The 26,270-nt window shown below is 40.8% G+C and overlaps 1 protein-coding gene across 2 annotated transcripts in view; it reads left to right on the top strand.

The window, feature by feature from the left end:
* The window catches only part of TIPARP (TCDD inducible poly(ADP-ribose) polymerase), a 40,326-nt gene extending 15,117 nt beyond the window's left edge, over positions 1 to 25,209 (top strand). The window contains exons 1-6 of one of the 2 annotated variants that reach the window (XM_057421710.1): positions 703 to 1,137; positions 3,302 to 4,298; positions 18,202 to 18,370; positions 19,318 to 19,499; positions 23,419 to 23,694; positions 24,734 to 25,209. In XM_057421710.1, the coding sequence (XP_057277693.1) occupies positions 3,364 to 4,298; positions 18,202 to 18,370; positions 19,318 to 19,499; positions 23,419 to 23,694; positions 24,734 to 25,181 (2,010 nt within the window). In that variant the 5' untranslated portion in view covers positions 703 to 1,137; positions 3,302 to 3,363 and the 3' untranslated portion in view covers positions 25,182 to 25,209. Of the gene's footprint in view, positions 1 to 702; positions 1,138 to 3,301; positions 4,299 to 18,201; positions 18,371 to 19,317; positions 19,500 to 23,418; positions 23,695 to 24,733 lie in introns of those variants that run through there. The other variant, XM_057421711.1, reaches the window with a different exon arrangement.
* Positions 25,210 to 26,270: the final 1,061 nt, after the last annotated feature.

The following is a 26,270-nucleotide window of genomic DNA, read 5'->3' as shown; positions in this document are numbered from 1 at the left end:
AGGCACTGAGCTCACACCATGGTACAGAAAATGAGTCACGGTGACTTTAAGGCAGGATGGGTTTCTGCTTTGGTTCTTAGTCATTAATTAGTGTTCAGTGAATAACTTAACACCATGAAATTCAGTAACGTTTTAAAATGAGTGTGCCGACTTTGGCTTTTGTGAGCACTGTTTATCCCAGTGTGCTGCGTGACTTTCAAGCTGCAAGGGCTGACATGGTGCTAAACTCGCATGTCCTCGGAAACAGGTCCCTGCTTGCGTGCAAGCGCACACGCACGCATGCCTGGGCGCACTCGTTGGCCTACCGCTGTTTTTTTTGCCTGAGGAAATCCTCTTTGGTAAGGCACTGGGGCTCGCAAGGTTTGCAGAAGTGAGACCATGTGCTTAATGCGTGATAAATCAAATGCAGAGGGATTTACTGCACCTTTATTGCTGGGAATGACCCGGTCGCCGCGCTTTCCGCTCTCTCTGGTGTCGCTGGTTGGGCGCGGGTTCAAGACAGGGCTTAAGCCACGGAAGCACACGAAGGGCTATCGCGAGTACAGAACGGTGCATACCTCAGCTCCCCGCCTCCGGCCCTTCCGCCCGGAGCCCCCTGCGCTGCCGGCGCTGAGGGAGGGGGCTGGGCGGAGCGGCGGAGGGGGCGGGCCGCTTTCCCGGCACAGGCGGCGGGGAGCTGCAGCGCCGCCGCCTCCGAGCCCCTCCCCGGGCAGCACAGCCGCCTGCAGAGTGCTCTCGGGAAGCGATATTTAAAACAGCGAGGAGAATGCGTGAGGAGCAGAGGAAGCTGCGGGGCGGGGCGGCGTGAGCCTTGAGACACCTACTGCTGGGCGGCCAGGGCGGCCGTGAACTCGGGCTGCCGTTTCCCGCAGCGCCGGGGCTCGGCTACAGCTGCTCCCTCCCCGCGCTGCTGTCTCTTGGTAACCCCGAGGGCAACTCGAGAAACAGCCTGGGACTTGCGAGCTCGGACACAGGCGTTTCTGCGCGTTTAAGGTGGAAGTACTGGCGTGTGAGCACCCGGCTGCAGCAGTCTGTTCATCCGTTCTTTTCCCCCACCAGAGGACTAATCTTGTTTCGAAGCTATCCTTAAATCTGATCAGAACCTCAGGACTCTCGCTCGGGGGGGAGCAAAAGCCGGTAGGTTGGTACGGGGGAACCTGCCGCTCACAGTGGCTTCAACCCTGCAGAAAGTTGCGGGGCGGTCTGTCCGTCAGGGTTTTCTTGCTCTTGCTCTTACTCTTGTTAGGTTTTGTGTCTGGGCTGTTTCTTATATTTTTTTCATTAAAAAAAAAAAATTATGTTAGGACCATTAGACTTGCTTTCTTCAGCAGAGGGAAAGGAGGTGTGGTTCGCATGAGATGGCGAGGAGTACTTGGGGATTGAAATCTCTCACCAAGAGATCTTCCTGTGTTGAAATCTATTGTGCAAATCAGCGTTGCTGTTGGTGACTGTTAACGTTGTTTCTAAACAATACCGAGTGATTTGGGGTGTTAAAAAATCAGAAATGCCAACAAAATCAGATACTTTGATTCTCACCGTTTTCTGTTTTTAGTTACTGGGGGATTCAGCTCTACACTGTAAGAAGGCAGTTCTTTAAAAATCACAGCAAAACTTAAGTGATAATCAAGTGAGTGATAATAATATTGAATTAAGGTTAGGGTTACTGCCGAAAGTGACCAGAAGTCACTTATTTAGCTCTTTGGCACAGCAGGACTCCTGAGACCCTGGGAGAGCCTCTTGCATATCGCCTCACCAGGGCTGTTAAACCTGGGTTCGGTGAAGTGAAACATCTGATTCCTTTCAGAGTTGAGGATTTTTAAACTTTAGAAGTTAAGTGAGAGTTTAAGGTACCCTTGATGGCTTAGAAGGAGAAACACCTGGTTTGTCTGTGGAAGAATAACAAGTGCCAGTAAATATAAACTTTATTTTAACTGGCAAACAAATCTACCAGTTGCATTAAATTAAAAATGGGAAACTGTGAAAGTACAACTTTTTTTCCTTTTTCCTGGCAATCCTGACATGCTGTTTCCCACAGTAATGCAGAAGCTTTCTAAATGTGTGTTTCAAATTAAGGGAGACTCAATGAGAAATTTTCCAGAGCAAATTGTCAGTAATAAGAAATTGTTGTTAAATTTTATCCCTTTCTGGGATTTTGTTTTGAAATGTGAATTACTTTGTTTGAAATACATTTATCCAAGAAGTAATCCTTAATGTGGTCCACTCTAAGCTTTGAGGCTATGTGCAAGCAGATTGAAGAGGGTTTAATTAAGTGTAATCAAATATTACGAGATTCCTGATTAAAAGCCATAGAGCTTGCTTTCTGGTGACGTATGAGGCACACTATTTATTTGTACTCGAGAAAAAAAAAAGTAGTTTTTCATCTTAGACATACTATTTTTCCTCTGTTCCTGAGTAACTGGCAAACTGGCACCCTTTTGTTTTCTTGACTGCCTAGTTTTAATTCCTGTTGACCAGCCTAGCAAGAGGCAAATGAGCTCGGTGTGTCACATCAGGGTGACAGAGTGCAGCCTGTGTGTCTGAGTCAGTGTGAGAGAGTGTGGGCATATGAGAGTGGCTGTAGATGATGTGGGAGTGTCTGGAAGTGTATGAGACTGTCAGTGTCTGATGCATAGCAGGAGGAGCAGGGTGTAAGCACTTGAGTTCCTGTGTCTAAAAAAACAAGGATTAAATCCTGGCCCCTGCTGGCGCTGGTATGAAGTTTGCTGTTCTTTAAGTGAAGCCAGCAGTTCGTTGATGCAGCTGCTGGGTGAATGTGTGAGGTTGTGTGAAGGAAGATATATGTGAATGGAATTGGAATGCGTACATCCGCCTGCTTATCTGGTGGGAGAAGAAATGGTGTTTGAATATCTAAAGTGTGGTGGGAACATTCAGGGATATATGTCTGCTAATGCCTCTCAGGTCTGTGTGTGAGGGAAGCATAAAAATGAACAATGCAGTGTTCACTTCTATAGAAAATAATGAACTGAAGCGCTGTTTATTATTAACATCATCACGAGGAGAGCATAAGCCCATTCCCCTTTCCTGCTTCCCCTCGGGACTGTGTGTGCGTGCCTGAGTGTCTCTGAGACTTCACGTGAGAGAAGACGATGAGTGTGTGTTTGGGATTAATTAGCCTGAGTTCAGCTGGTTTCATGCTTTACGTGCCTAGGGGCTACCCACAGTCACAGAGAGGGGAGGAGTTTGCTGTTGCTGGCTTGAAATCCTCTCCAGGGGTGATCTTGTTCGTGTCAACCATGAGCAATTAGAGAGATTAACTGTCTTGTTTTCCTTTCTGCCCTAGATTGATTCTTGCAAGGCTCTGGGACATTTGAAAGTGATTTGGGAGAGCAAAGTCCGTGTCTGATGGACACGGAACCAAAGCCAGCGTGTGTTGTGCAGCAGGCTCACTGCCCAGGAATGAAGTGCCCTTCTTCAGAGGACTTTCCTCCTCAGATAAGACTGTCTGAAAAAATACCACCAGTGAAGCCTTGCTTCAAGAAGAAGCAGCAAGTGCAGAAGAGATTGGACACAGAAACTCTCCGGGCTTTGCGGCCAATCTTTACCAGTTTGCTGGGAGCTGGGACCTTGGATAGAGTCTTTGTGCCCCGAGGCCAGAGTGGTGGTCATAGTGATTTATGTGAGCCTACTGTGAAAAAGACTCTGGACCTCAGTAGTTCTTGTCCCCAAACAGAAAACAATGTGACTCTGCTGATGCCAACAGCTCCAAATGTGCAGAGTCAGTTGCCAGTAGCTCATCCTTCTGGGCATCCTGAGCAGGATGTCCAGTCAGGAGAGCAAGACCTCTCACCAGAAACGACTCCGGGAACTGCTGCTGATAATAGTAATGAATCATTCCAGGACCATCCTTTGCACCCAGCTGCTAGTGATGGTGCACCTTGTCCTTTGTTCCCAGACAAGATTCTGGAAAGCTACTCATCTATCTTATTCCAAGAGACTAGCTGTCCAATTCAATACAATTTGAGCCTAAGCAATAAATTCAGTGGTGGGATATTCCAGGACAAAAGTGAAGAAGCTTCTCTTGATCTGGTATTTGAGCTTTTGAACCAGCTGCAATATCACACCCATCAGGAAGATGGAATAGAAATTTGTGTGGATTTTCTCCAGGGCAGTTGTGTTTATGGCAGTGATTGTCCCAAACATCACACAGTTTTGCCATACCACTGGCAGGTGAGGAGGACAGCAACCCAGAGTTGGCAAAGTGTGACCAATGATTCCCAGGAGCATCTGGAAAGGCTCTACTGCAACCCTGATAATGATAGGATCAAAGTGAAATATCGGTAGGTAACTAAATTTACTACTCCCTTACTAGCAAGGGCTCTTAGCTGGGGTGAGGAAGTGTAATAGAATATGTGTTCTTTTTTCCTGATGTTTTGTATGCAAGTGTTTTATAAGCCCTATGATGATGTTACCTGAATAATAACTAACAAGTTTGCCCCAACAGAAAAGTCTTGCATGCCCATTAAAACTACTGTTTAGCATCTGGAAAGTATTTTTTGAAGCTGGAAGACTTGAAGTGTATGAAGTAAGGAAATTTCAGCTCTATGTAAATGGAGTTGATGGAGATTGTTGTGTTACACTGTGCTTGTTGTTAACGTTCCTAAAGAATGTTTTCTCTGTATTAGGAAAAGTGGCAGCATGAATGAGCCTGTGCAGTGATTGAAACAGGAGTGATAACAGCAGTTGTTCTCTGTCACTGTGAATACAGATTGGCTGTGTGCACTCCAAGCATAGGTTTCATTATTGCACTCTAAGCAACTAAAATCAGACAGGTGCTCTGTTAAGTCATCTGACTGAAAATTTCATGTGATTGGTAGTATGTGGTGACGTTTCAGCTAATTTGCTATGAAGAACTTGAGCAATACCTTCAGAAATGCTGATCATCTGTTTGTCATTTAAAATTGTTAAACCATTTATTAGAAATTATTGTTTCCTCTATACATAGTAGTGTTTATCCACTCATTTTCTGAAATTAAAAAGCAGCTTTTAAGTTTCCATGGTTGTTACCAATTTAGGTTTAATCCTGCACCCTGAAATGTAACCCAAAACTTTTCAACTTTGTAATGCATGTTCTATGTTGAGTAGTAGAGGGGAGTGCTGATGCTTTCACGTTCATCAGATCTATGTAGTCCATGTTTGTGTGAAAGTGGGGTGAAGACTGCTCTTTATTTATTTATTTTTTCCCTGGAGGAAGCATATAATGCAGACTGCGCCTATCTTATCTGCCCTGCCTAACCTATAAACCTGGTGCAACTCATTCCAGCTGTAGTCAGTTCAAAGTGATGCTTCTGTAGCTGTACAGTAAAAACTTCAAATTCCATTTGCCATCTGAGCCCTTGTGGATTTGTTCTCACTGCCTCTGTTTCCTTCCATTTCCTGAAGAAGTGCAGCACTTCTTCCTAAGTGTTTAAATTTTCATTTTATAGGCTGAGATTTCTCATTAGGCACCAGACTCAATTTAATGCTTAAAATCAATGCGAGTCGTTATTTTCACTGAACTGGATGTTGGATTAGGCACTAAAACTCGGGCTCCATTAGCCTATGGATTCATCCTTTTTCCTGAAGGCAATTCCACTTACACTGAAAGTGGAAGTGAAGTAGGAAATAAGAATAGAATTGTCTTGAACGAATGTTGGTCTGTTTAAAAAAAATAATCAAAATCTTGTAACTGCATAGCAGGTAACATTTGCTGTATTTTAAAAGAGAACCTTCCTATTTTTCCAAGTATTTAAAATCATCTCTGAAAACAAATCAGCAAATGCAGAACTAAAATAAGCCCATGCAAATAATTTAAATTTGAGTTCTCTGCAAACGAGCAGGAAGTTTTCTTGTTGATGCCTGTATCACAGAATCCATCACTACACAGGAGCTACATGTGCTAAATGATGGAGTTAAGAATTACTAATTTAGAAAAAAAAAGCTTCATAATTGCTTAATCATCTCCATCCTGTAACATTGGCTGGACAGCGTTTTCTGTCTTTACACTTTGCAGGTTTCCAGTCTGGTGGGTATTTCGGTCTCTTGGTGTACAGTTTCTGTCTGACCCATGGGATTGGGAAGAAACTGAGTGGGTGTGTTGCCAGACACATGACATTCTGTTACTGTGAATGAAGTCAGGGAAACAGAATGATCTCAGAAAACCCAGGTGTGCTGCAGTTGGTGTGAAACTCCGCTCTCAAAGTGGAGGCAGATTCTTTGACTGCAAACTAGACTTCATCTTGTTGAGTTGAACTGGCTGCCCAGATAGTGTCTGTCTGACTGTTTTCTTCAAGTAAAAGTAGTCTATCGAGACTTAACAATTACTTTAAACATCAATAGTTTTTAATTTTCTGTTTTAAGCTGCTAATTCTACAGCCTGTACTCTTCCTTCTCTTAAAAGATGTTGTGAAGATCTTTGCTTCAGTCACTGCTGCAAAATCATGCCCCAGTGAAAGGCTGGATAACTGTTGTAAATTTACAATGTCCACTTACATGGAATGACAAATTGACAGTTTCTGTAGCTCTTTCATGTATTTCATCCTTTGGAAGAGCTTCATGTTTGTGGGTAAGTATTGGTGAGAACTGAGGAGTGAAACTTCCTCTTAAGACTAGAGCTTCTGATTTCAAACACTGAAAATAATGGGCCTTAAAACCTAGTTTTAACATGGTTTTAAGCTAGGTTTTGAAGTGGTTGGCAAATGTTGTATCTTTGGCGGTTTCTTCTTATGGAACATCATCTTGTGTCAGAAGAACCTGGTAAACCTTTATGTGTGGACTGCTTGGACTCGGTGTAACTTCCTGGAGTTCATGGTTGGTCACTGCAACCTGGCTTCCCTTATGTTCCTGGGCGATGTTGTGTTTCCTGGCAACAAGATGCAGATAGCAGCATGTTGAACCTTTCTGAGAGGCTGCAAACATGCTAGAACAGCTCATCGTTCACATGGTTACCGCATTATTTGGCTAAAGCTATTAATCTCTTGTGGTCAGACAAGCTTTACAGGCCTATCTATACAGATTGCATACAACAAGGAAATGTCTGTTCAGCAGTTTGCATGTCCAAGAAGGGCCATGCGGAAGCCAGCCTGACAACCAGTGGGTGGTAGTTGTTTATTCTCGTTTGCTTTAGACACAGTTTGTATGGCACAGTAAGTAATGCTTTCAGACTGCATGCATAGCATTGCTGTTGTGTGCTCCTCCAAGAAAGTTGGGCTGTTCAAGAAAGTGTTGGGCTTATTTGGCTCAATTAGAGAATAAGCTCTGAATTCAAATATGATGTTCTTCAAATAAGTATTTATAAAAATCTGTCTTCATCTTAATGCTATTGGGGTGAGTAATGTAAGAAAACAACATTAAAACAACATTGTTATTGCCTTTCACCTAAGGGAACACAATCTTAAAGCAGAAGTGGTAAATCTTGTCTGCTTACTTTGTAATATGACTGCTTGAGATCCTTGTTGCAGTTTGGCCTCAAACTGAATGTAGAACTTTATCTTAAATTGTTTATATTTTTGCTCTCTGAAGTCTATCAAGTACTTAAAGCCAAATACCAAACTATCTGAACAAGTGGGGGATATGAATTTAAACAGGTTGAAGGACTTAGAAGCTCTCAGTTTTCCTCATGCATGTGAGGAGAGGCCCTGGAGAAGTTCCAGCTTGCAGCTAAGTATTGGAGAGAACGATGCCAAGTACTGCTTTCTATCATGAGAGTACCAAAGATGGGATATTTTAAGATACCCTTTAGTAAGGGGAAATACTTGGCTGCAGAGCTAAGCAGGTTTTCCCCCCCCACACCTTTCTCATCATGCATGTGTTGCTTTTCAAAATAAGCAACATCGTTACTGATTACACAAGGATTTGTTTAAAATAACTTTGCAGTTCCTGACCCATCAGTTCCCCTGCTTTGGCTGAAAATTCCACCCCTTCTCTTGGCAAAGAGACATCACTGTGTGCCAGGGACACAGTCAGGGAAAAGCAGGTGGTGCATATTCTGCCTGGGAGCAATTGACTAATTATTCAGTATACATGCATGGTTCTTGGATGAAGTCAGAGTAAATACTGTCTGCTCCCCAGTAGGGTTATCAATTGGACTTGGAAAGGAGCAGTAGGGACAAAAATAAATGTACAGGGAAGTAGTATTCCTTCATCCATGTGTTCATGGAATAGCTTGATTCTCTGTTGTGGTTCAAATATGCTTCTATGATTTTAAAGTTATACAAAGCGTAGTGGAAGCATTTCGACTGTTCAGGGACTTCTGCAGGTTGTCTTACCTGTTGAGTAGTTAAATTTAGGAAGTTATCTTATCTGCACAGCTGCCACAGTGTATAAGATAACTCGTGTGTTATTGATAATGCTGGAGATGGGAAAACCGCTAAAATTCACTGTGTCTGGTGATTTTGTGTGTGATGTTTCTTGAATATACACAGCTGAACGGTTTTGAGCTTCTTTGCTTCTAGCAAGGAATTAAATGCAAGACAAAGACTCTAAATAAAAACATGTAAAGTGATTTTAGAAGTGTTTGCCTTGTGCTTTTTAATAGTATGGTTCAATGAATTCTTCTTGGCCCCACTTTATAATATCATTTACATATGAAATAAACTAATTGGCTTCTAGCCATAGAAATCTAGGGAAGTTAGAAGCGTTACAATAAGCTACTGTGGGAATCGGCAATCACTCCTGTATCCCTTTTCTTGTTTCATGTCAATAAACAGATTGCAGTTTTGGAAACAGCTGTCACCAGGCTTCAGGTTGAGGTCAGTTTGTTCCCTGTGTTCTTATGGTAATAAAACAGTCCTTTCTGAAACAAAGATTTATGCTTGGTGAAACAGATTGCTCAGAAGAGTTGCTTACAGGTAATCCAGCGGGCACATGGTTGTCAGCCTGCCTGTCCGTTCAGTAAGGATGAGGAACAGAAAGAGTCTGTTAAAACTATTTGCTTAGTAGGAGCAGTGATCGTGAAGTTCCTTCCTAGTCGGTACATGTATTTGCTGAAATCGATAGGGATTTGAGCTGAGTAATAACTGCAGAATTTGATACTTGTAGTCAAATGTATATACATAGGAGTCCAGTTTTAGGAAGCTGGATGTGAAGGATGTGACATGAAATGTTAAATGGAACATTCTGATACCGAAACAACCAGACTTGGTCACTAGTCAATGTTAGACTTGCATATAATCATCTTTTATAATGCATAAATGAAACTGATGCAGTTTCATTATTTATTGTACATTTCAGAAGTATTTTAAGCCCTGAGATTGGATAGAATTCTAAAAAAGAGAAACAAACCACACAGACTGCTCCCCAACAACAAGCAAACAATCCACAAGCAAACGAAACACAACCAAAAAACACCCAGGCCTGTCCATGCAGAACAGTTGTGAAAAATGGGGCTCTGAACATGAGGTTCCACGTAAGTGCTGTAGAAGGTGTTCATATTACAGCTTTGTGAAAGCGAATGCCTTTCCCATTACCTGAAAACCCATTCTTCTGTCAGCTCTTTTGCCACTCAGAGCTGTGCTTGTGCTGTCTCTAAAACATTTACTGATACAGAAATGTAAGTTAACAAAACTTTCTGCAAAATGTATCCTCATCAGGTGCGGGTAGGAGACCTTTGAAACCAGCAATCTATCTCAGACAAGGACATCCATGTTTATCCTCTACTGCAAATAGAAGTTGTAACTTGGATTTGAATTATGAAATATGGTGCATGCAGTAATACTTGGAAGATTTGAATATGTTTGTCATCCTCTTTGCTATGGATTTTTAGAACTTAGCAGCACTTCACACAAAAGGACCACTTTAACCCAGTACCTCCTGTTCAAAAGTGGCCAATAGTGGGTTTCTTAACAGGACAGACATACGTTTCAGCACAGTTTGTCATCTTCCAGTAGTCATGCCTCAGTGTCTTCCTGATCCAGAGATGGTATCTTGGTGTATGAGAGAGCTTGATTCCTTCCTTTCCCTTCCACCCCCCCACCCCACCCCGGAAAGATCTGGAGCCAGGCTTTCATTTAAGCTGTATATATATCTGAACCAATATACCAGTAGTAGTTTCATATTTACAAACATGCAAGTCAGGTGAGACCCTCTCACTGTGAAAACTACAGAAGTCTGCTTGTTCAGGCACCCCCAGTCACCAGTAGTAAGGCAGGGAAAACCTGCCTTTCCAGCTTCTAAAAAAAATATAGGGAAAGCAGTAAAGCTACAACTATAGTGGTAGATTTTTTTTCTTTTCTGTGATGATGGAGCTTTTTAAGTGTAAAGGTAAACCTTTCTGTAGCACCTCTTTTCTGAGTCTGCCTTGTTGAACACCTCCTGCATGGCTTAGGGTCACAGCAGAGAGAAGCAGTGTGACATGATGAGGGAGCAAATTAAGTAGAATATGAAACTGATTTCCTGCCCTGTCACCTGCTGCCCCTCTGTTCAGTTTAAGGTAAGATCAAGACCACAGGATCACGTTGGTAGCTTGTTTTTGTTCTTGCTCTCATGTAAAGCAGTGCTTCTGTGAGGGAAGGTTCCTAGTTTCCTTTCATGCTCCTTATGGCACTAGCTAGGATTTGGCTGCATTTTTATTCCTACGTTGTGAAGAGCTGTTTTAGAATGTCCCTTCATGAGTGTTACCTGACCTCTTGTTTACTGTTACTTCCTATGGAATTGGTATCGGTTTTGATGGGAGCAAATTTTGGCTGCTGTTGTCTTAAGATCTGACATTCCTATTTCAGTACTTTGCTTAAAAAGAGAGACCTCATAAGGACAATATACTGGAAGTTCCCTCACCCAAAACTGGACTGCAGCCTGCAACTTCAAACTGTTTGCTACAAATAAGATTAAATACTGCTAATCTGGGGTCACCAGAAAGTGTAAATGACAGACATATCTGCTACAGTAACTGAGTTCAGTTTGTGTTTCCAACCTAAGCACAGAAGGGTTTTGTACCTGTTTAAATCTTTTAAGGTAATTTGTTCCCCTGAGTGGTTTTCAGCTTGTTGCTATTGCAGAGAGGAACTGGTTTAGTCAGAGAGAGAAAATCACCAGTTTCATCATCTGAGTGGTATTTAACTCAGTCTTGCTTCGTATCACAGCTGTTCTGATGGGAACCGAGTTTCATTTCCTGTACAGGCCTTTGTTGATCATTAGGTTTCTGTTTTTTCTGAACCCTGTTTGCGGTAAGACTCATGACACGTAACTGAACTTAGGAGAAGAGTTTGAAGCCACATGCATTTTCGTAGCACTTAACAAAAGTATTTATCCTCATCATCTATTTGTAATAACATCTAGTGAACATGTGTCATATTGAACGGAAAGAGCACAGACGATGCACTCAGGCTGAAGTTCCTTAGAAGGACGCAAGGAAGAGCAAGGCCAAATATCCTTATTTTAGCAGGCTAGATTCATCTGAAATAAGACTTCAATGTTGTAACTTTCTAGTCAATGTAACTACTCAGTTCAGTGTCCCAAAGAGATTATGTCTTTGTATTACTCCTTATAGTTAAGGTACAGAGAAAATGTTGAGGAATCAGGTTCTGCTTCGAAAACACATGCGGAATTTTATTTTGAACTGTGCTATTGTACACCACCAGATTTGGGTTTGTGCGATGCGTTCTTGAGTTTTCAATATGTTTATTCTTTCAGTGCAGATATTTTATAGACCTTTATTTGGTTAGTCAGTGAAGTTCTTAAGAAATCTTTGTTCCCACCTCTGTTGCAGATTCTCTGTGGGACTTGGAAGAAACTATTTTAGTCTCTCTGTGTATCTGTCTTTCCCAGGGAAAAATGGGGATAGTGATTTTCTACTTCAGAAGCAAGATGAGGCAAAGCTGTGGTGTTTGCAGGGGGGCTTAGTATTTTTTTTTTTTCCTGTGGAAAAAACCAGCATTGTTTTTATTACCAGTTTCAAGCTGTACAGAAGGCTGTTGCATGATGCAAAGAGGTACTGGGAGTAACACTTTGCCCCACCAAGGTATTTGAAATACATTTCCTGCTTTCCCAAATGTCTGACAAACATTTAGCCTTTCTAATCTCCTTCTGACCTTTTCTAGACTGATATTTCAGATAAAGCCTTCAAAGTCCATCAGTAAAAGCACTAGATTTTTTGTTTTCTTTTATCCCATTAGCTACAAAACTCTCCTTTTCCTTAACGTAAACTGCCCAAGGAAAGTATAAAGAGCAATGGACCCCTTTCATGGAGCTCATCTTTTGGAGATGGTGCTGAGGAAGTGTTGGGAAGGGCCTGTTTCACCCCCGCACACAAGAAAGGGTTTTAATTGTTAGGTTCATGTATATTTGTTTTGCCACTGTCATCATCACAGTACCTGAGTATTTAATCACCCTTGTATGGGAGCATCTCCCGGAGGTGCAGATAGCTGTGCAATCATGTGTGTGTGATGTGCTACGTGTTCTTTCGTGCTCCCTTCAGGGCACAAAACAAGGTGATGTGTGCCTGGTTTATTGTTGGATTTCCCCTCTCCTAATCTATATGTTATCTATAGTCTATACATTGTAGAGGATACCCTTTACTTTAGATAGCATACACTGTATCTCTGAAGTAGTAAATCATACGGTGTGGAGATAAAATTATGTTATGCTAAAGAGCATATCAGACAACCTTGAGCATCTTGCATTCTTACTGTTCTTGAGCTCTACATTTGTGGTCTTTCACCTATATAAAGGCCTCAAACAGTTGAGAGGTACAGTTGTCACATTTGCTTTCATCGCTGGTGTCTTAAAGCTGAAGCCAGGAATGTAATCGCACAACCCCTTGCTGCAATCACAATTTTTTGTTATGGCTTTGCATTATGTAAACTGGTAATAGGCTTTTTAAGATACAGAGGAAGTGCTTTAACTGGAGAGCTATTATTAAATAACTTTGCTTTAGGATTTCAGAGCTTAAAAGCTAGTGAATGTTACAATTTGAAAAAGTTAATACTTCTGAATAGAGAAGTACACTGTTAAAGAATGTAAATGAGCATTGGAATAATACATATTTTATGTGAATTGAGGGGTTTTGTGAAAGAGTATCTTCCCTTATTGAAAATGTTATAATGGGGGTAGGGGGAGAATGAGGTAGGATTTTGGGCACATAGTGTGTTTTTCAGATGCAGTCACTTAAATAAATGAATTCATCTAAAATTTTCAACTGTATAAAATATTGCAGTCTTTACTGCAATTTACTGTTAGGTGGAAAATTTGGAGTTTGAGTGTTTTTAGTTAAAATACTATTAGGAAGAAAGTCTTCCCCGTGAGGGTGGTGAGGCAGTGGCACAGGGTCCCCAGAGAAGCTGTGGCTGCCCCGTCCCTGGCACTGTGCAGGGCCAGGCTGGACATAGCTTGGAGCAACCTGCTCTACTGGAAAGTGTCCCTGCCCATGGCAGGGGGTTGGAACTTGATGGGTTTTAAGGTCCTTTCTAACCCAAACCATTCTGTGATTCTGTGATACTATTCAGGGAAAGAAAGAAAAACCTGTTGTGTAGATATTTTGGTCACTTAAATTTTCTGTTAACAGGAAGTAGTGTTCTAAACACTCTACTGACTTGAAAAATAGAAATACTATTTTTAAAGCATCCCTAATTCAACAGAAGTTTGTGTTTCAGGAAAATTCTGCTATGTTACATCCTTGCCCTATTCACAGCTAAGGGGGATGCACAGAGGATACTGTACCAAGAAATACCTTGACCAGATTTTTTTCTTCCAGAAATCGAGATTGATTTTTGGGGTTCTGAACTGCAGCTCTTATTTTGAGAGAAACTTTGAGTAAACCCAGATAGCAACTGCACAGAGCCAGTGTCCTCATCTTTAACTGAAGAGCAATGGATCTGTATTAGCCAAGCTGAAAGCCAGCACTAGGTGCGTGGGAGCTTTGAAAGCTCTGCTCTGCTCTGCCCTCTGTGTCACAGGCATGCTCCAAAAGGTGGGATGCTGAGAAATGCTGTGACCTTCACAGACAGACTGAGCAGTTCTATTTAAGAATGGGAAAACAAGAACATTTAACGCCTGGTATCATACATGGGCTTTCAGGAAGAATGTTTGCAGGGGTGGTAATCACCTGTTTCAGGTCTTGATGCCTGGGTTGTTCTTTCAGTGAATTGTCCATATAAGTCACAGAGCGATGACCATCCTATCTTCCTCAGTTTGCTTACAAGGGAGGGGAATCCGATAAAGAAGAGGCAGAAGCAGTGAACTACAAAAATTTAAAAAACTCCAAACAGCAGACATTACAATCATTACATTTTTCAGTACTGAGAAATAATTTGGCACATTCTATACAGGTTTTGCAGAAAAACATTTAGCCTTCAGAGAAACTGTTTTCACAGTAAGTTGTCATTAGCCGCCAGCCTTATAAATCTTGAACAGTCTTACAAGCTACATAAATGCACACTTAGGTGTGCACAGATTTTGTTTGTTGTAGGAAAAAAATTGCAATTTGTTGTATTGAAATTGTATGTGAAGTTTTCATGTTGTCCAGCACTATTAGAAGAAAGCCCTATCAGTTCCCTGCCTGTTCTGCAGTTAGAACATGTCTGCATGCAAATGCCCTTTTTTGCATATGCACTTTGAACCCAGAATTTTAGGTCGTCCTGAAGATCTGCTTGCTCTACATTAAAAGCATGAGGAAAAGCAGTCTCATACTGTGTTCATCTCAGAAAGTTTTTCCTTATACAGGGTCCCTCCCACTGCATTACTTTGATTCTCCTTGCTTTGCTGTGGAGCTGTGTGTCTGTTGGAGACTGTATTTTAGCCGAGTTAAACCCATATTAGAAATACCCAAGTCATGTTATTGGAAGCCAGTCGTGTTTCAAGTGTCTGTGGAATTTGCTTTCCAGTCTTCAAAATTTAACCTTAAACTTTTTAGGGTATTAACCAGTATGTTATTACTTTTAAAGGGTTCAGCTTGCTAGTGATGATCTTTATCATATTTATAGTGTAGGTTGAAATATTCTCTTTTCTGTGCGCTGCATTGGCATAGAACTGCTGCAAACATTTTTTGATTCAGTTTTCACACCACCATATGCAACATACAGAGTTATAATAAAATGAAACAATCCTCTGGGGTTTACCACCTTTAAAAGAAAATAATTTACTTGTAAAGAAAATATTTTCTATTTTATTGCACTTTCTTGGAGGTCACAGATCTTTGGATGTGTTATGGTGTTTGACTTGGAAAGAGATGGAAGTGAGAATGAATGCTCAAATTGTGAGGTTCTGTACTGAGAAATAGCTTTGGGGTATTTGTTCCATACAGTGTGCAGCACAATACCTGGGGGTCTTGATTCAGGGCTTGGATTTGTGGGTGCAACATAACCCCAAAACAGTGAGTCAGGCTCCTCACTCTGAAAGGATAATATGAATAATACCAATTGCTAAACATGCTTTTCTCAAAAATGACAGCTTTATTAGGCACTGGGATTCAGAACTGTAAGACAATGTTTTGAGAAGAAAAAGCAAATGGCCCTGAAGGAGCATTAAAAATATATTCACAATGAAATTCACTCAAAAAGTCATGCTTGTGGTGTTGTCTGCAACACTGTAAATAATCACACTGCTTGGTATTTCAGAGAGATGATTTCCTCTCACACACACTGTTTTCAGATAAAGTAGATTGTAGCTTGTTATGGAACAAAATGTGTGCGAGGAAGGTGGGGTGATCTGTTACTCGATTTTTTCACTCCAGAAAATGTGTATTTGGTTTTTTTTTAAGCCCTACATTTACTTTCAGTCTCTTTGTACCAGTCATTTATTTTGCTTAGTGCTACTTTTCCTTCTGACTGCATCTGTGCTCTATCACTTGTATCTGCCGTTTGTCTTGTCACGCTGTTGTTATATGTGTTTTCTTGAGTCTCATGGGTGCCTGTGCACTAGCCTCTGATGCAGTAGGCTGTGGAATATTAGTTTTAATTAGTGTATCAAACGTCTTGCAGTGGGATGCAGCTTGGATGGGAAGACACAAGTTATTAGAATACACCTATGCAGAACAGCTGGTTTCCTCCTGTACCCATAGTCGAAGTGTAATGATTTTGTATGACATTGATGGAAGTAGTGAACACACTGTTAAATCCTTAACTGATTTGGTGTGATAGTGTCATCTTGACAAAGTTTTCATCTTAATTAGTGTGGTTCTATGACAGTTTTTAGAGTATCACATGCAGGGACCTGAGAAGATGTTCCTTTTGGGTAGCAAGTTCTCATTGTAAAGGGGAAGAAGGCTGGCTGGAGCTGTTGCTCCTGCAGGCAGGTCTGCTGTGGTGGGGATAGCCACCCACAGGGCGAGTCGTCCCTGAAATGAGGCAGACAAAACCCCTGCTTGGGGGCCTTGGTCTGGGGTGCTGGGGGAGCTGCAAAAAGAATGACTTCTGTGTCCAAACAACTTCAAAAGTAGCTCATGCCTTGCATTGTTAAGACATCTGATTTGACTTTTGAGACTATTCTATATCTTAAAGTCTTACATGAATGCTTATTGAAAACAGAGCAATATAAATTTACCCAAACAGCAGTGGATCAGATTGCCTGATTGTGAGCCCATAGGAAGAGACCGTTGTCCTTTTGTCTATGTCAGGAAAGCACTTAATACTTCAAACTGTGCTTAGCACTTCACAGGCCCAAATGCAATTAATTGATGATGATAAACACCAAGAACAGCTATGCACCTGTACCTCCTGTTGAGGACTGAAGGATCCTTCCAGCTGATCATAATTTTTTAAAGTGGGAACTCTTCAGTAGTTTTCTGTGGAAGCAGCATAATAAAACTCTTCAGCAACTGTACCAGTCAGAGTGTGACATACCTAGCAAAATTGCAGCCATTCTCAAGCAACTCTGCATCCATCAAATCATATAGATGTTGAGAATAGCTGTCACCTAATGTGGCAAATTTCATACACAGTATTTTGATCCCTATGGTATTAATGTGCCAATGTTTTAAAAATAAACTGTAGATTTCGAGTATCAGCTTGATTTATGTTTACTGTTAAGAATTCAAAGCAAATATTTTATACAGTATCAAAAGCTTCATTTCCAGTTGCCAAAGGTTAGTAACTGTTAGTGAATACCAATAAGATGACAACTTGTAAAGAGATTATGAAAGTAGAAAACTAATTATGTAAACAGCATTATTTTGGAAATATGTTAATCCTAGTTCAAAAAACACCCAATTGCTGTTGGGAATGAATATTACTGTCATTTCTTCCAATTTCTATGAATTTCTTCAATTCTTGATTGCTAATAAACCAGTGATTGTCTAATGATCAGCAGAGTTGATCCATGTTTTACTTAAGAATGTTCTTTTATTTGATGTCTTTCTTTTAACACTGACTAATGAAATAGCTTTAGAAGGTGTTTGTGGAGGCATTCCACACTCACTGTTAAACATGGCCCTATGAAATGTAGAGGAAGTGCCCTTTTATTTTTGCCTTTAGCTTATCTAAAACTTTACCCTTTATGGATATACTCTGTTTTTTAATTTGTAGCATCCTATTGTTGTTTGGTCCTTTTGGAAACGCCAGTCAATGAAGTTGCATACTGATGTTGATTTTTGTAGCTGCAGTATAGCTACCAAAAAAAAAAAAAAAGCCAGTATTCCTCAGTGTAGGCTCCGTAATTGTGAAATCATGTTTCCTTTTCAGATTATGGTAGTTCTCCTCTGCGGCACGTGATGAAAGATACTCAAACTCTCTGGTGGATTGGCAGCAGATGCTCCTCATCTGGAGCCATTTACATTTTCTTTTCTTCCCTGAAGCACTAACTTTCACGAGAATAACCTTTTGAATAGTATGTGGCTGCTTCATCAAATACGGTTATGTGATGTATTTACTTAGCTGTGCTCAAAATGTCAAGGATATGTATATTGATTTTTGTACTGTTCATGCATACTGAATAAATACCACTGGACTACGAAGACTGCTGGTTTTTTTTTTTCATGTCTTCCTGTGCTGAAGGCCATGCTTTTTCCACCATTGTCCCTGGAGACATTTGAAGAGTTACTTCGCCCTCACAGCTCTTCAGTGTCCTCAATTAGCTTGTCTCTGTGTTGTGCCCACTTCAAGCTTGTGGGATATCCTCATGTTGATGGGGATTGTGTGACCCAAGCGCAGCTTAGATCGAGGATATCTCTGCAGAGGGCTGTGCCAGTTATAGTTGTGACTGGCTGCTTTACTGCCTCTGAATACCTTTTTAATGGATTACAGAAAGTGAGAATTCTGTTTTTCTTGTTCTTTCCAGGGGACATGAGTTTTGGGTGGATTTGAATATTATGAAATTATATGAAACTGTTGAGTTTGATCAAATGCGGCGGCTGTCCACACCTTCCTGCCCCAGCTCCAGCTCCAACTACTACACAGTCTGGAAATACTTCTGCAGGGACCACTTTGGCTGGAGAGAATACTCTGAGGTATTTAACGTATTTGAGAATTCTGCTTTTGGATTGTAACCAGAACTCTTATGTACATTATATACTATATATGTTCATTTTTAGTCTATTTCTTCTTCGAACATTCAGGAAAGTTACTTAAGAGCTATTGCTGAAGAACAAAATCAAGAATGTCAGTGTTTAACTGAAAAAGCAGTAAAAGGAGAATTCTGCTCTGCTGGACTGCAGGTTGAATTATATCTGAAAACACTGGAGACACAGAGGCTGACTAAATTGTCAAATTTGAGAGCAAACTGGCTGTGTCAGTACCAAGAATGTACTTTCTAATCCCTAGAAATCTGGTTTTAAGACAGGGGGAATGACTCTCTGCAGCCTTTTTAACTCTACTGTTGTTTAGCTATGCAGTTTTTTGATTTACCTGTCCTTGATTTATTTACCTGTCCCCAAAGATACTGCATTGCAGGACATGGGCCTCCAGAATCACTGGATCCAGCCCGCTGCTATCTCATTGGCTGCACTGTACACTGCTGCAGCTGGATGGGCTACAAATGCCCCTGCTCCTTAGGGACCTTTTCCTAAATGTCTAGTTTAAATCTGTTCACTCATGGTTTACGGACACTTGTTCCAGTGTCACCACTGCCCATTGGATTTTAACAGCCACAGTTTTCCATATCAGGTTGTAAGTAGGTCCTCTCTCTTTTAACTCATTAACCCCAGTTATGGACACAGAAATCACATTCACTGTCAAACAGTATTGTGAAACCTGCCTTGTTGGCACATCTTGCAAACAGGTAACGGAACATTTTTCAGCCGTCTGAATGTACTTGTGCCTCAGAGCACAAGGGGAGAGAGAGGAGAGAGGAAGGGAGTAGAGAGGGATTCGTTGAGATCTCTGGCAAAAATAATTACATTTTGAACCTGTAATTTATCATGTGTATGTTTTTGTTTTCTTAATTTCTTTGAAACAGCCTGTTGTAAGATTGATAGAAGAAGCCAGCTGCCGCGGTCTGAAAGAAGTTCGGTTTGTTACTTGGCATAATCAGTATATCTTAAACATCAAAGATGGATTCCAGCAAAATGCGTGTTTCAGAAGAGAAATCAAGAGGAGACCCCTTCTTCGCTCATGCATTGTGCTGATGCCGTTTTTACAGTACGTATCCCAGCAAAATGGAAACTTTGCATTTGTTCTCCACGTTGGCCTGTCCATGAGAACTGTATTCCTTAAGATGTGATGAGGAGATAGGCATCATTGGGTAGAAAAATCAGAAGCAATAATAAAAATTCTCAGTCATATTGGCAGCTCTCCCTTGGCGCTTCTCAAGATAAATATTATCTGAGGAGCTCCTTGCTGCTAGGCTGTATTGGTTATTTAAAGGTTATAATGTACCTTGTGGATCTCAGAACATCAGAAGCACAGGTGTACTTAAACTTTGCCAAAGGACTGTCCAGCTTTTGGCATCTCACTGGCTATAGTGAGCTAACAGTTATAGGTCCCATAAAGATGAGCATTCAAAAAGATGTTATAAATTTAAAGCACAATTAAAACATGCGTTGTTTTTATTGTCGTCTCAAGGGGGGTTTAACGTGCTCACCCGTGAAAGGTGGAATGATTAAAGTATTGCACTGTAGTCATTTTTGATTACGACCCGTAAAAATGCCATTTTTGTGATCTCACCAGCACAGTTGGAAACATTATTGTCAGAGTTCAGTAGTTAGCAACATATTACCCTGTTAGCAAAGGGGTGGAAGTCATTAGTCTGACTGGCAGCTTAGCATGCTGGGTCAATCAAAGATGCTTTAACTGCAGCGGTAGGGCTACAGTGCTCATTAGTGTGCAGAGTCGTTACCGCACCTGATTGGGAGCTGAAGAGAATTTGGTCAGAGCCTCAAAACATGTGGTCGTTAGAAACATTTTTAGATACAGTTTTACAGGAAGGAAACCCAAAATAATTAAAAAGATACCAGGAGGATGCAGGTAAAAAGACTAAGTGTGGACTTCCCAGTTACAGCAATTCAGAGTATCACCATAATGAAAAATAAGGATTTCAGGTATTCTCCTGATGTTTTGCTAGCAGCGACTATTTTGCTACAGTGTAGCATCATAATTTTGGGATATGCTAGAATTATAATGTTCCCACTAATTTTAGTGGACCCTTGTGTGTTTTACACTCACAAGGGCTTAACCATAACTATTCATGCCAATTAATACCTACCCAATCTATAAAATAAGCCCTGAAATTTCTGTTGCTTTGCAGTAAACCTCATTTCTGTTTTCTTTATCTAAAGACCCTGTAATGCTTCATTGAAAATCTACCAGTCCTTAACAAGAGCAAAAGAGTATTTTAAATATTTCTGAGAGCTATCCTTAAGAAGTCAGTATTTGCCTCCACTGATCACAAAGACTTTTTTATTTCCCTCCCCTCCAACTTGCTTAAATCTGTTACAAAACTGGGAAAGAATTATTGACTAGAAACTGTGGGAATTGGGTGGTACTGGTTGACAAATGTTGACTTTTTAATGGCTTCCCTTGTGTGATTAATGTTTATAAATAGTTTACACTAATCAGAAGAAATTAACAAAGTACACCAAAGGACTGCAGTGTTTTTGTTGTACTTGGTATCTTACTCATTAATCCATAATCTTCTTTTTTCTGTGACTGGTCTTCCAGTCCATGTGTGAGTGAATGAAGTTCTACAGTAATACTTTTTACCCACTGACTTTAGGAGGAAAAAATAAAATAATTAATTGCACACTGTAGTATTGCAGAGTTCTATCTTAATAATCATTCTTAGAAAAATCCATCTTTTGAGTTTCTGTTAAACTATTAATAAACAGAAGAACTCTGAGTCGTCAAATCCATGCAAATCTTTTAAGCTTTGAACAGCAGGTGAAAGCCACATGAACACTTCTTTAAAAAGTATGTCTGCTCTGAAAAGTGTGAGTGCTATTACCGTTTAATGTCCCTCTGATCCAAATCAAACAGATCAATTTAAAAATAGACTTTTTTTTCTCCAAACATTTTTTCTAGGTTTGAAAAGCTCAACCTGCAGTCAGAAAATCGCATTAAATTTTTTATGGGTCCTACAAAAAAAACACATACAGTTCTTCAAAGCTAATATAGCGCTAGCTTTAAAAATTCTGAAAGGGAATCTTAATTGACATTTCTGTAGGTAAGATGTGAATAGCTAGATAATTACGTTAGCGCTGCAGAGAAAAGCAGGCTAATGAGCAGGGGCAATCAGAAACTACTCTGCGATTGTGTTTCAGTGTACCTCAAGAACAGGTTGGCTGGGTGCAGTAGTCATGGTTCTGTGGCTTTTCAGGCAGCATCATGCTTGAACAAAAGAAGATTGATTCCTGAAGAGTCAGTGGAGAAAATGACTTTGACTTCAGCAAAGCTTTGGAGAGTTGTTTGTTCTCCAGGAAACTTTCTTTTTACAAAGATGGCATAGGAAGTTGAGTTTGCCTGTTGTTCCTGTGTGCAAAATCCAGTTGCGTATATGCAGGAAGGCAGGATTTGTCTTGGGGTGTTGTCAAACCTCAGCTTGCCCGAGACAAATATGCAAAGGATTCACTTTTCCGATTTCCTCCTAGTCAGAGCACATTTCACCTTATGTTTTGGCAGTATTACATTATCAGAACACAAGTGACCTAGAAATTTCATGAACCTTATTGTTCATTAAACGTTAATGAATTCTAATTTAAGGTCATCTGTGGGATTTAGAGGCAAGATATACCTTGTGTCTTTCCAGCCAGGTGGTGGGTACCTGTGTCTTCATAGGCTGTCCTAACAAGAGCTGCCTTCTTCCAAGTGCACCATGCCTATTTGCATTTATTGTGGATTGGGCCTGGAGTAATGGCAGCTTTTCCACTTAAAATGCTTTGGTAAAATACTCATCTGGTGAACTTTTGATAGTTCCATATATTTTTGCAACTGAAAGGGAACCTCACCAGCTTGCAGGAGCTGAAGAGCTGTGCACTTGAATTGTGAAAACCAGAGCCTGAACATGCAGGCTTTACATGTTCAAAGTATTTGCATTGACGTAAGTGGAAGAACTCCAATAAGTAAGGATTATTCAGATGAATAAGGCTTGTTTGGTCAGATTAGAATCAGGTGAACATAAGCCACAAATATCACACCCTCTATCTAAATTTAGCAGCTTCTGCAGTATGTAAAAGCTCCATAGAGATGCACGTATTTGTTAAGAACAAAGTCTTGTCCCACCACAGTTGGTGTCCTTAACTGGATTTTACTAATGTCTGTTCTTTTCTGGTATCCATGCTGCTGCTTTTCTCCTTCACCCCTCCCTGACTTCTTACCTGGCAGCATTCCCAAGAGTAGGGGCTGCTCTGTCGCATGAAAATAAGCAACTGCAAATGCAAATCTACATCTGGCCTGCACAAATGAAACTGAGAGCCTTCCTCAGCATGATACTAGTACTAAAAACATAGCATCTCCTCTTCTACATAATCAGCAAATTTTGCCTACAAAATACTTTTAGTTGGGGTTAGTCATTATTCATCATTTGCAAGAAAAGTGTGTATTTCTACTCCTTGTATTTTGAGGAAATTAGGTTAAATGTTGCCACATTATTTATCTTTTCTTATTCTGTACGTCCTACTTGCTGTGTTAAAATAATGAATACTTTATGGCTGACATACAGAATAATCATATTTGGTAGCGCTCTGCCTATTTTGTAACCCCTAGTTTGTAACCCCATCCCAGAATGTAAATAGTGATAATAGCAGGCTTTTAAACACCACCAAGCAGTAAGACTTCCCTACACTGAAGAGCATCCCTGAAAGTCAAGATTTTGTTGTTTGTTTGTGTGGATAGAGGAGTTATTAAAATAGCAGAAATAGCTGCATGTTTAAACCAGCAAGCATTAAATAAATTAACTTGGTCCCTTCCAGCCCAACCATTCTAGGAGTCTGCGGTTAAAGATGTGTAAATTGTCACTGAACCGACAAGCAACAATTGCTTAAGATATGTTGGTGATGAAATAAATGTGATTAGCAGCTCCTCTGTGATGTTTTAAGCACAAACCTTTTCTCCTTCTCCAACCTAGGACGTTGGGTGGCAACTCTCCAGTACCCTCTCCATCAGCTGAACCAGCTTTGTCACATGTCTTGTCTCCAGCTGCTGTTACCTCTCCAGACCTCTATCCTGAAACCTGGATTAGTATGGATCCATCTCAGGACTTCATCCAAGTGCCTGTTCTGAAGGAAGATAAAAGCTATAGAACCATTTATAACCTGTTTCACAAGACTGTGCCAGAGACCAAATATAAAATTTTGAAAATACTGAGAGTGCAGAATCAGTTTCTTTGGGAAAAATATAAAAGGTAAGATAATGCAAATACCATTCTTTTACCACAGTGGAAAAATACCTTAAAATAACGCAATTTGGGCTGAAAAACAGACATTGATTGCTAAGTAGAATACATAAACTCCAGATTTGCTGAAGAAACGGAGCATCTTCAGTTGAACAACTGTATCTAGAAAATATCCTGAGGTTTCTTGCATAAGAGGTTTAATATTATACTATCTACTGATAACCTCTGTAAAATGTATCTTCACAGAAACTTCAAAAGAAGTCTTGGATATCTTGCTGAAAAATCTTTAGGTTCATTTTCAAGCCAAATTAGGAGGCATTTTTTTCATCAGGTCATCTCTACATTTAAGATAACCATTAGTGGCATGGCTCCCAGATCATGGTGGCCCAGGACCTTGCAGTGGCCTTGCAAAGATGAAATCCTGTGTCTGTCAGTTCCATTCAAACCAAAGGTGCTGTGTCTGAAAATTACTGTCTATTGACCTCTTCATAACTGATGAGAAATTAGATTTGGGGATTCTCTCTCCCTTCTCAGGGAAGGTAGAATCTCAGGAGTAAGTCGAGGGCTGGGCTGGGTGAGCAAAGACTGACTTCCTTACAGTGTTCCTGCTGCTCTAGAGCATCTTCACCCAGCCTGTCTCTCAGTAGTTCCTCACTGTGGCCTCTTCTGAAGCTGTAGTGGGATTTAATTCTTGCACAGCCCTTGTTTTCACTTGGAGGAAGATTTCCTTCTGCATCTGAGGTGAAATACAGGCAAAGATAAGCAGGCACTTCTCAAGCTGCTTTGCCTTTGCTGCTCTGCAGGTGGGAGACCTCTGGCTCCTGCAGTATGAGCTCAGGTCCTTTAAAACATACCTATTTCACACAAAAGCCTTATTTGAAAGTGGAAGACCTGCTCTGCCGGCCATATGGAAATGTTTTCGTATCTCCTCTTGCAGCTTTGCTATTGCAGAGGATAATGCTGATGCTTCAAGAGCTGGAGTGGAAACTGTGTTTCCCTTGCACATCTGCAGTGAATACTAATCTTCACTTTCCATTTTCTATTCCAGGAAAAAGGAATACATGTCAAAAAAAATGACTGGGCTTGACAGGATAATGAACGAAAGGCATTTGTTCCATGGCACCTCCCAGGACGTGGTGGATGGAATCTGCAAGCACAACTTCGACCCGCGTGTCTGTGGGAAGCATGCCACCATGTTTGGACAAGGCAGTTACTTTGCCAGAAAGGCAAGCTATTCCCATAACTTTTCCAAAAGGTCACCCAGAGGAGTTCATTACATGTTCTTGGCGAAAGTACTGACAGGAAGGTACACGGTAGGCAACCACACCATGAGGAGACCTCCACCAGTGAACCCTGGCAGCATTACCAGTGACCTCTATGACTCTTGTGTGGACAATTTCTTTGAGCCTCAGATTTTTGTCATTTTTAATGATGATCAGAGCTACCCTTATTTTATTATCCAATATGAAGAAGTTAGCAACACTGTCTCCATTTGAAAACTTGCGCTGCTGAAGTATTTGTTTTCTGGCATCGGTAGCAGTTTTTGTGGGGAAAGAAAATTTGGACATTGCAGAACTGACTAAATGACTTGCTTGGAAGGAACTAAATCTCAAAATGCAGAAAAGGAAGTGACCAATTGTGCACTTGCTGTTGGATTATGTATGTGCAAATTGTAAATATTTTTCCATTGTTTATAGTTGAAAATCTGTGCCTTTTGTTATAAAACACCGTTTATTTATGTTAGTAAATATTCATGTTTAAAAGTGTGTGTGTGTGTGTGTGTACAAAATTTCAGTTGTGTTATGTGCATATTAGAGCAGCTATGGTATAGCATGTGCCCTGATCTCAAAACTTAAGGATGGCCATTTTTAGGTATCAGGACCAGATAATTTTCATCCCAAATATATTAAACAAGAAATTCTCCCGACCGCTACTTTTTATTACTGTATTTCAGAAAGATTGGGAGAGATTACAAAACTAATATCCTGCTTATACTTTGGATTATTAAACAGGACAGCACAGATAAATCCATCATTCTCTAAAATCAGCCCTATGATAAATGGCATGCTGTCCATGAGGAGGGGTTGGAGCCCGATGACTTCCTGGCAGCTGCTGGGATGTGCAGTTTATCAGGGGAGGGGAAGGGCACCTGGGCAGCTGCCAAAAGCCAGCAGGTCTGTGCTGTTGAACCCACACGTGACTGGGCATGTGCTGCTGGTCCCCACTTCTGTCAGACATTCCCAGTTCACAGAGGGTACCTCTGGGGAACAGGTTTCTTGGGAAAGAGACCCCAAACAGTCTAGTTTTGATGAGGTTTTAAATGTGATCAAGGATGGAAATTTGTGTTAAGCTCACCTAATGAGGCTGATATTAAATGAATTTAAAAATGCTGCATTAAAATAATTGTCAGCACATAATCCTCTTTTAATCAGGGTATTTTTTGTGTTTTCCAGGCAGCTATTCTCAGCTCAGTGATCTTCAGTGGGATGGAAAAGACAGAAAGTAGTGACTGATGTTTGCAGCTGGCCCAAGCCAGCTGTGGTAGGTGGTGGAACAGGCAGGTTGCTCGTTCCCAGCTCCCATGT

This window comes from Pezoporus wallicus, unplaced genomic scaffold (assembly GCF_028554395.1).
Source record: "Pezoporus wallicus isolate ANWC-B61680 ecotype Strahan unplaced genomic scaffold, APGP_CSIRO_Pwel_v1 scaffold_7402, whole genome shotgun sequence".
Lineage (NCBI taxonomy): Eukaryota > Metazoa > Chordata > Aves > Psittaciformes > Psittacidae > Pezoporus > Pezoporus wallicus.
This window is presented reverse-complemented; position numbering and strand designations above follow the sequence as displayed.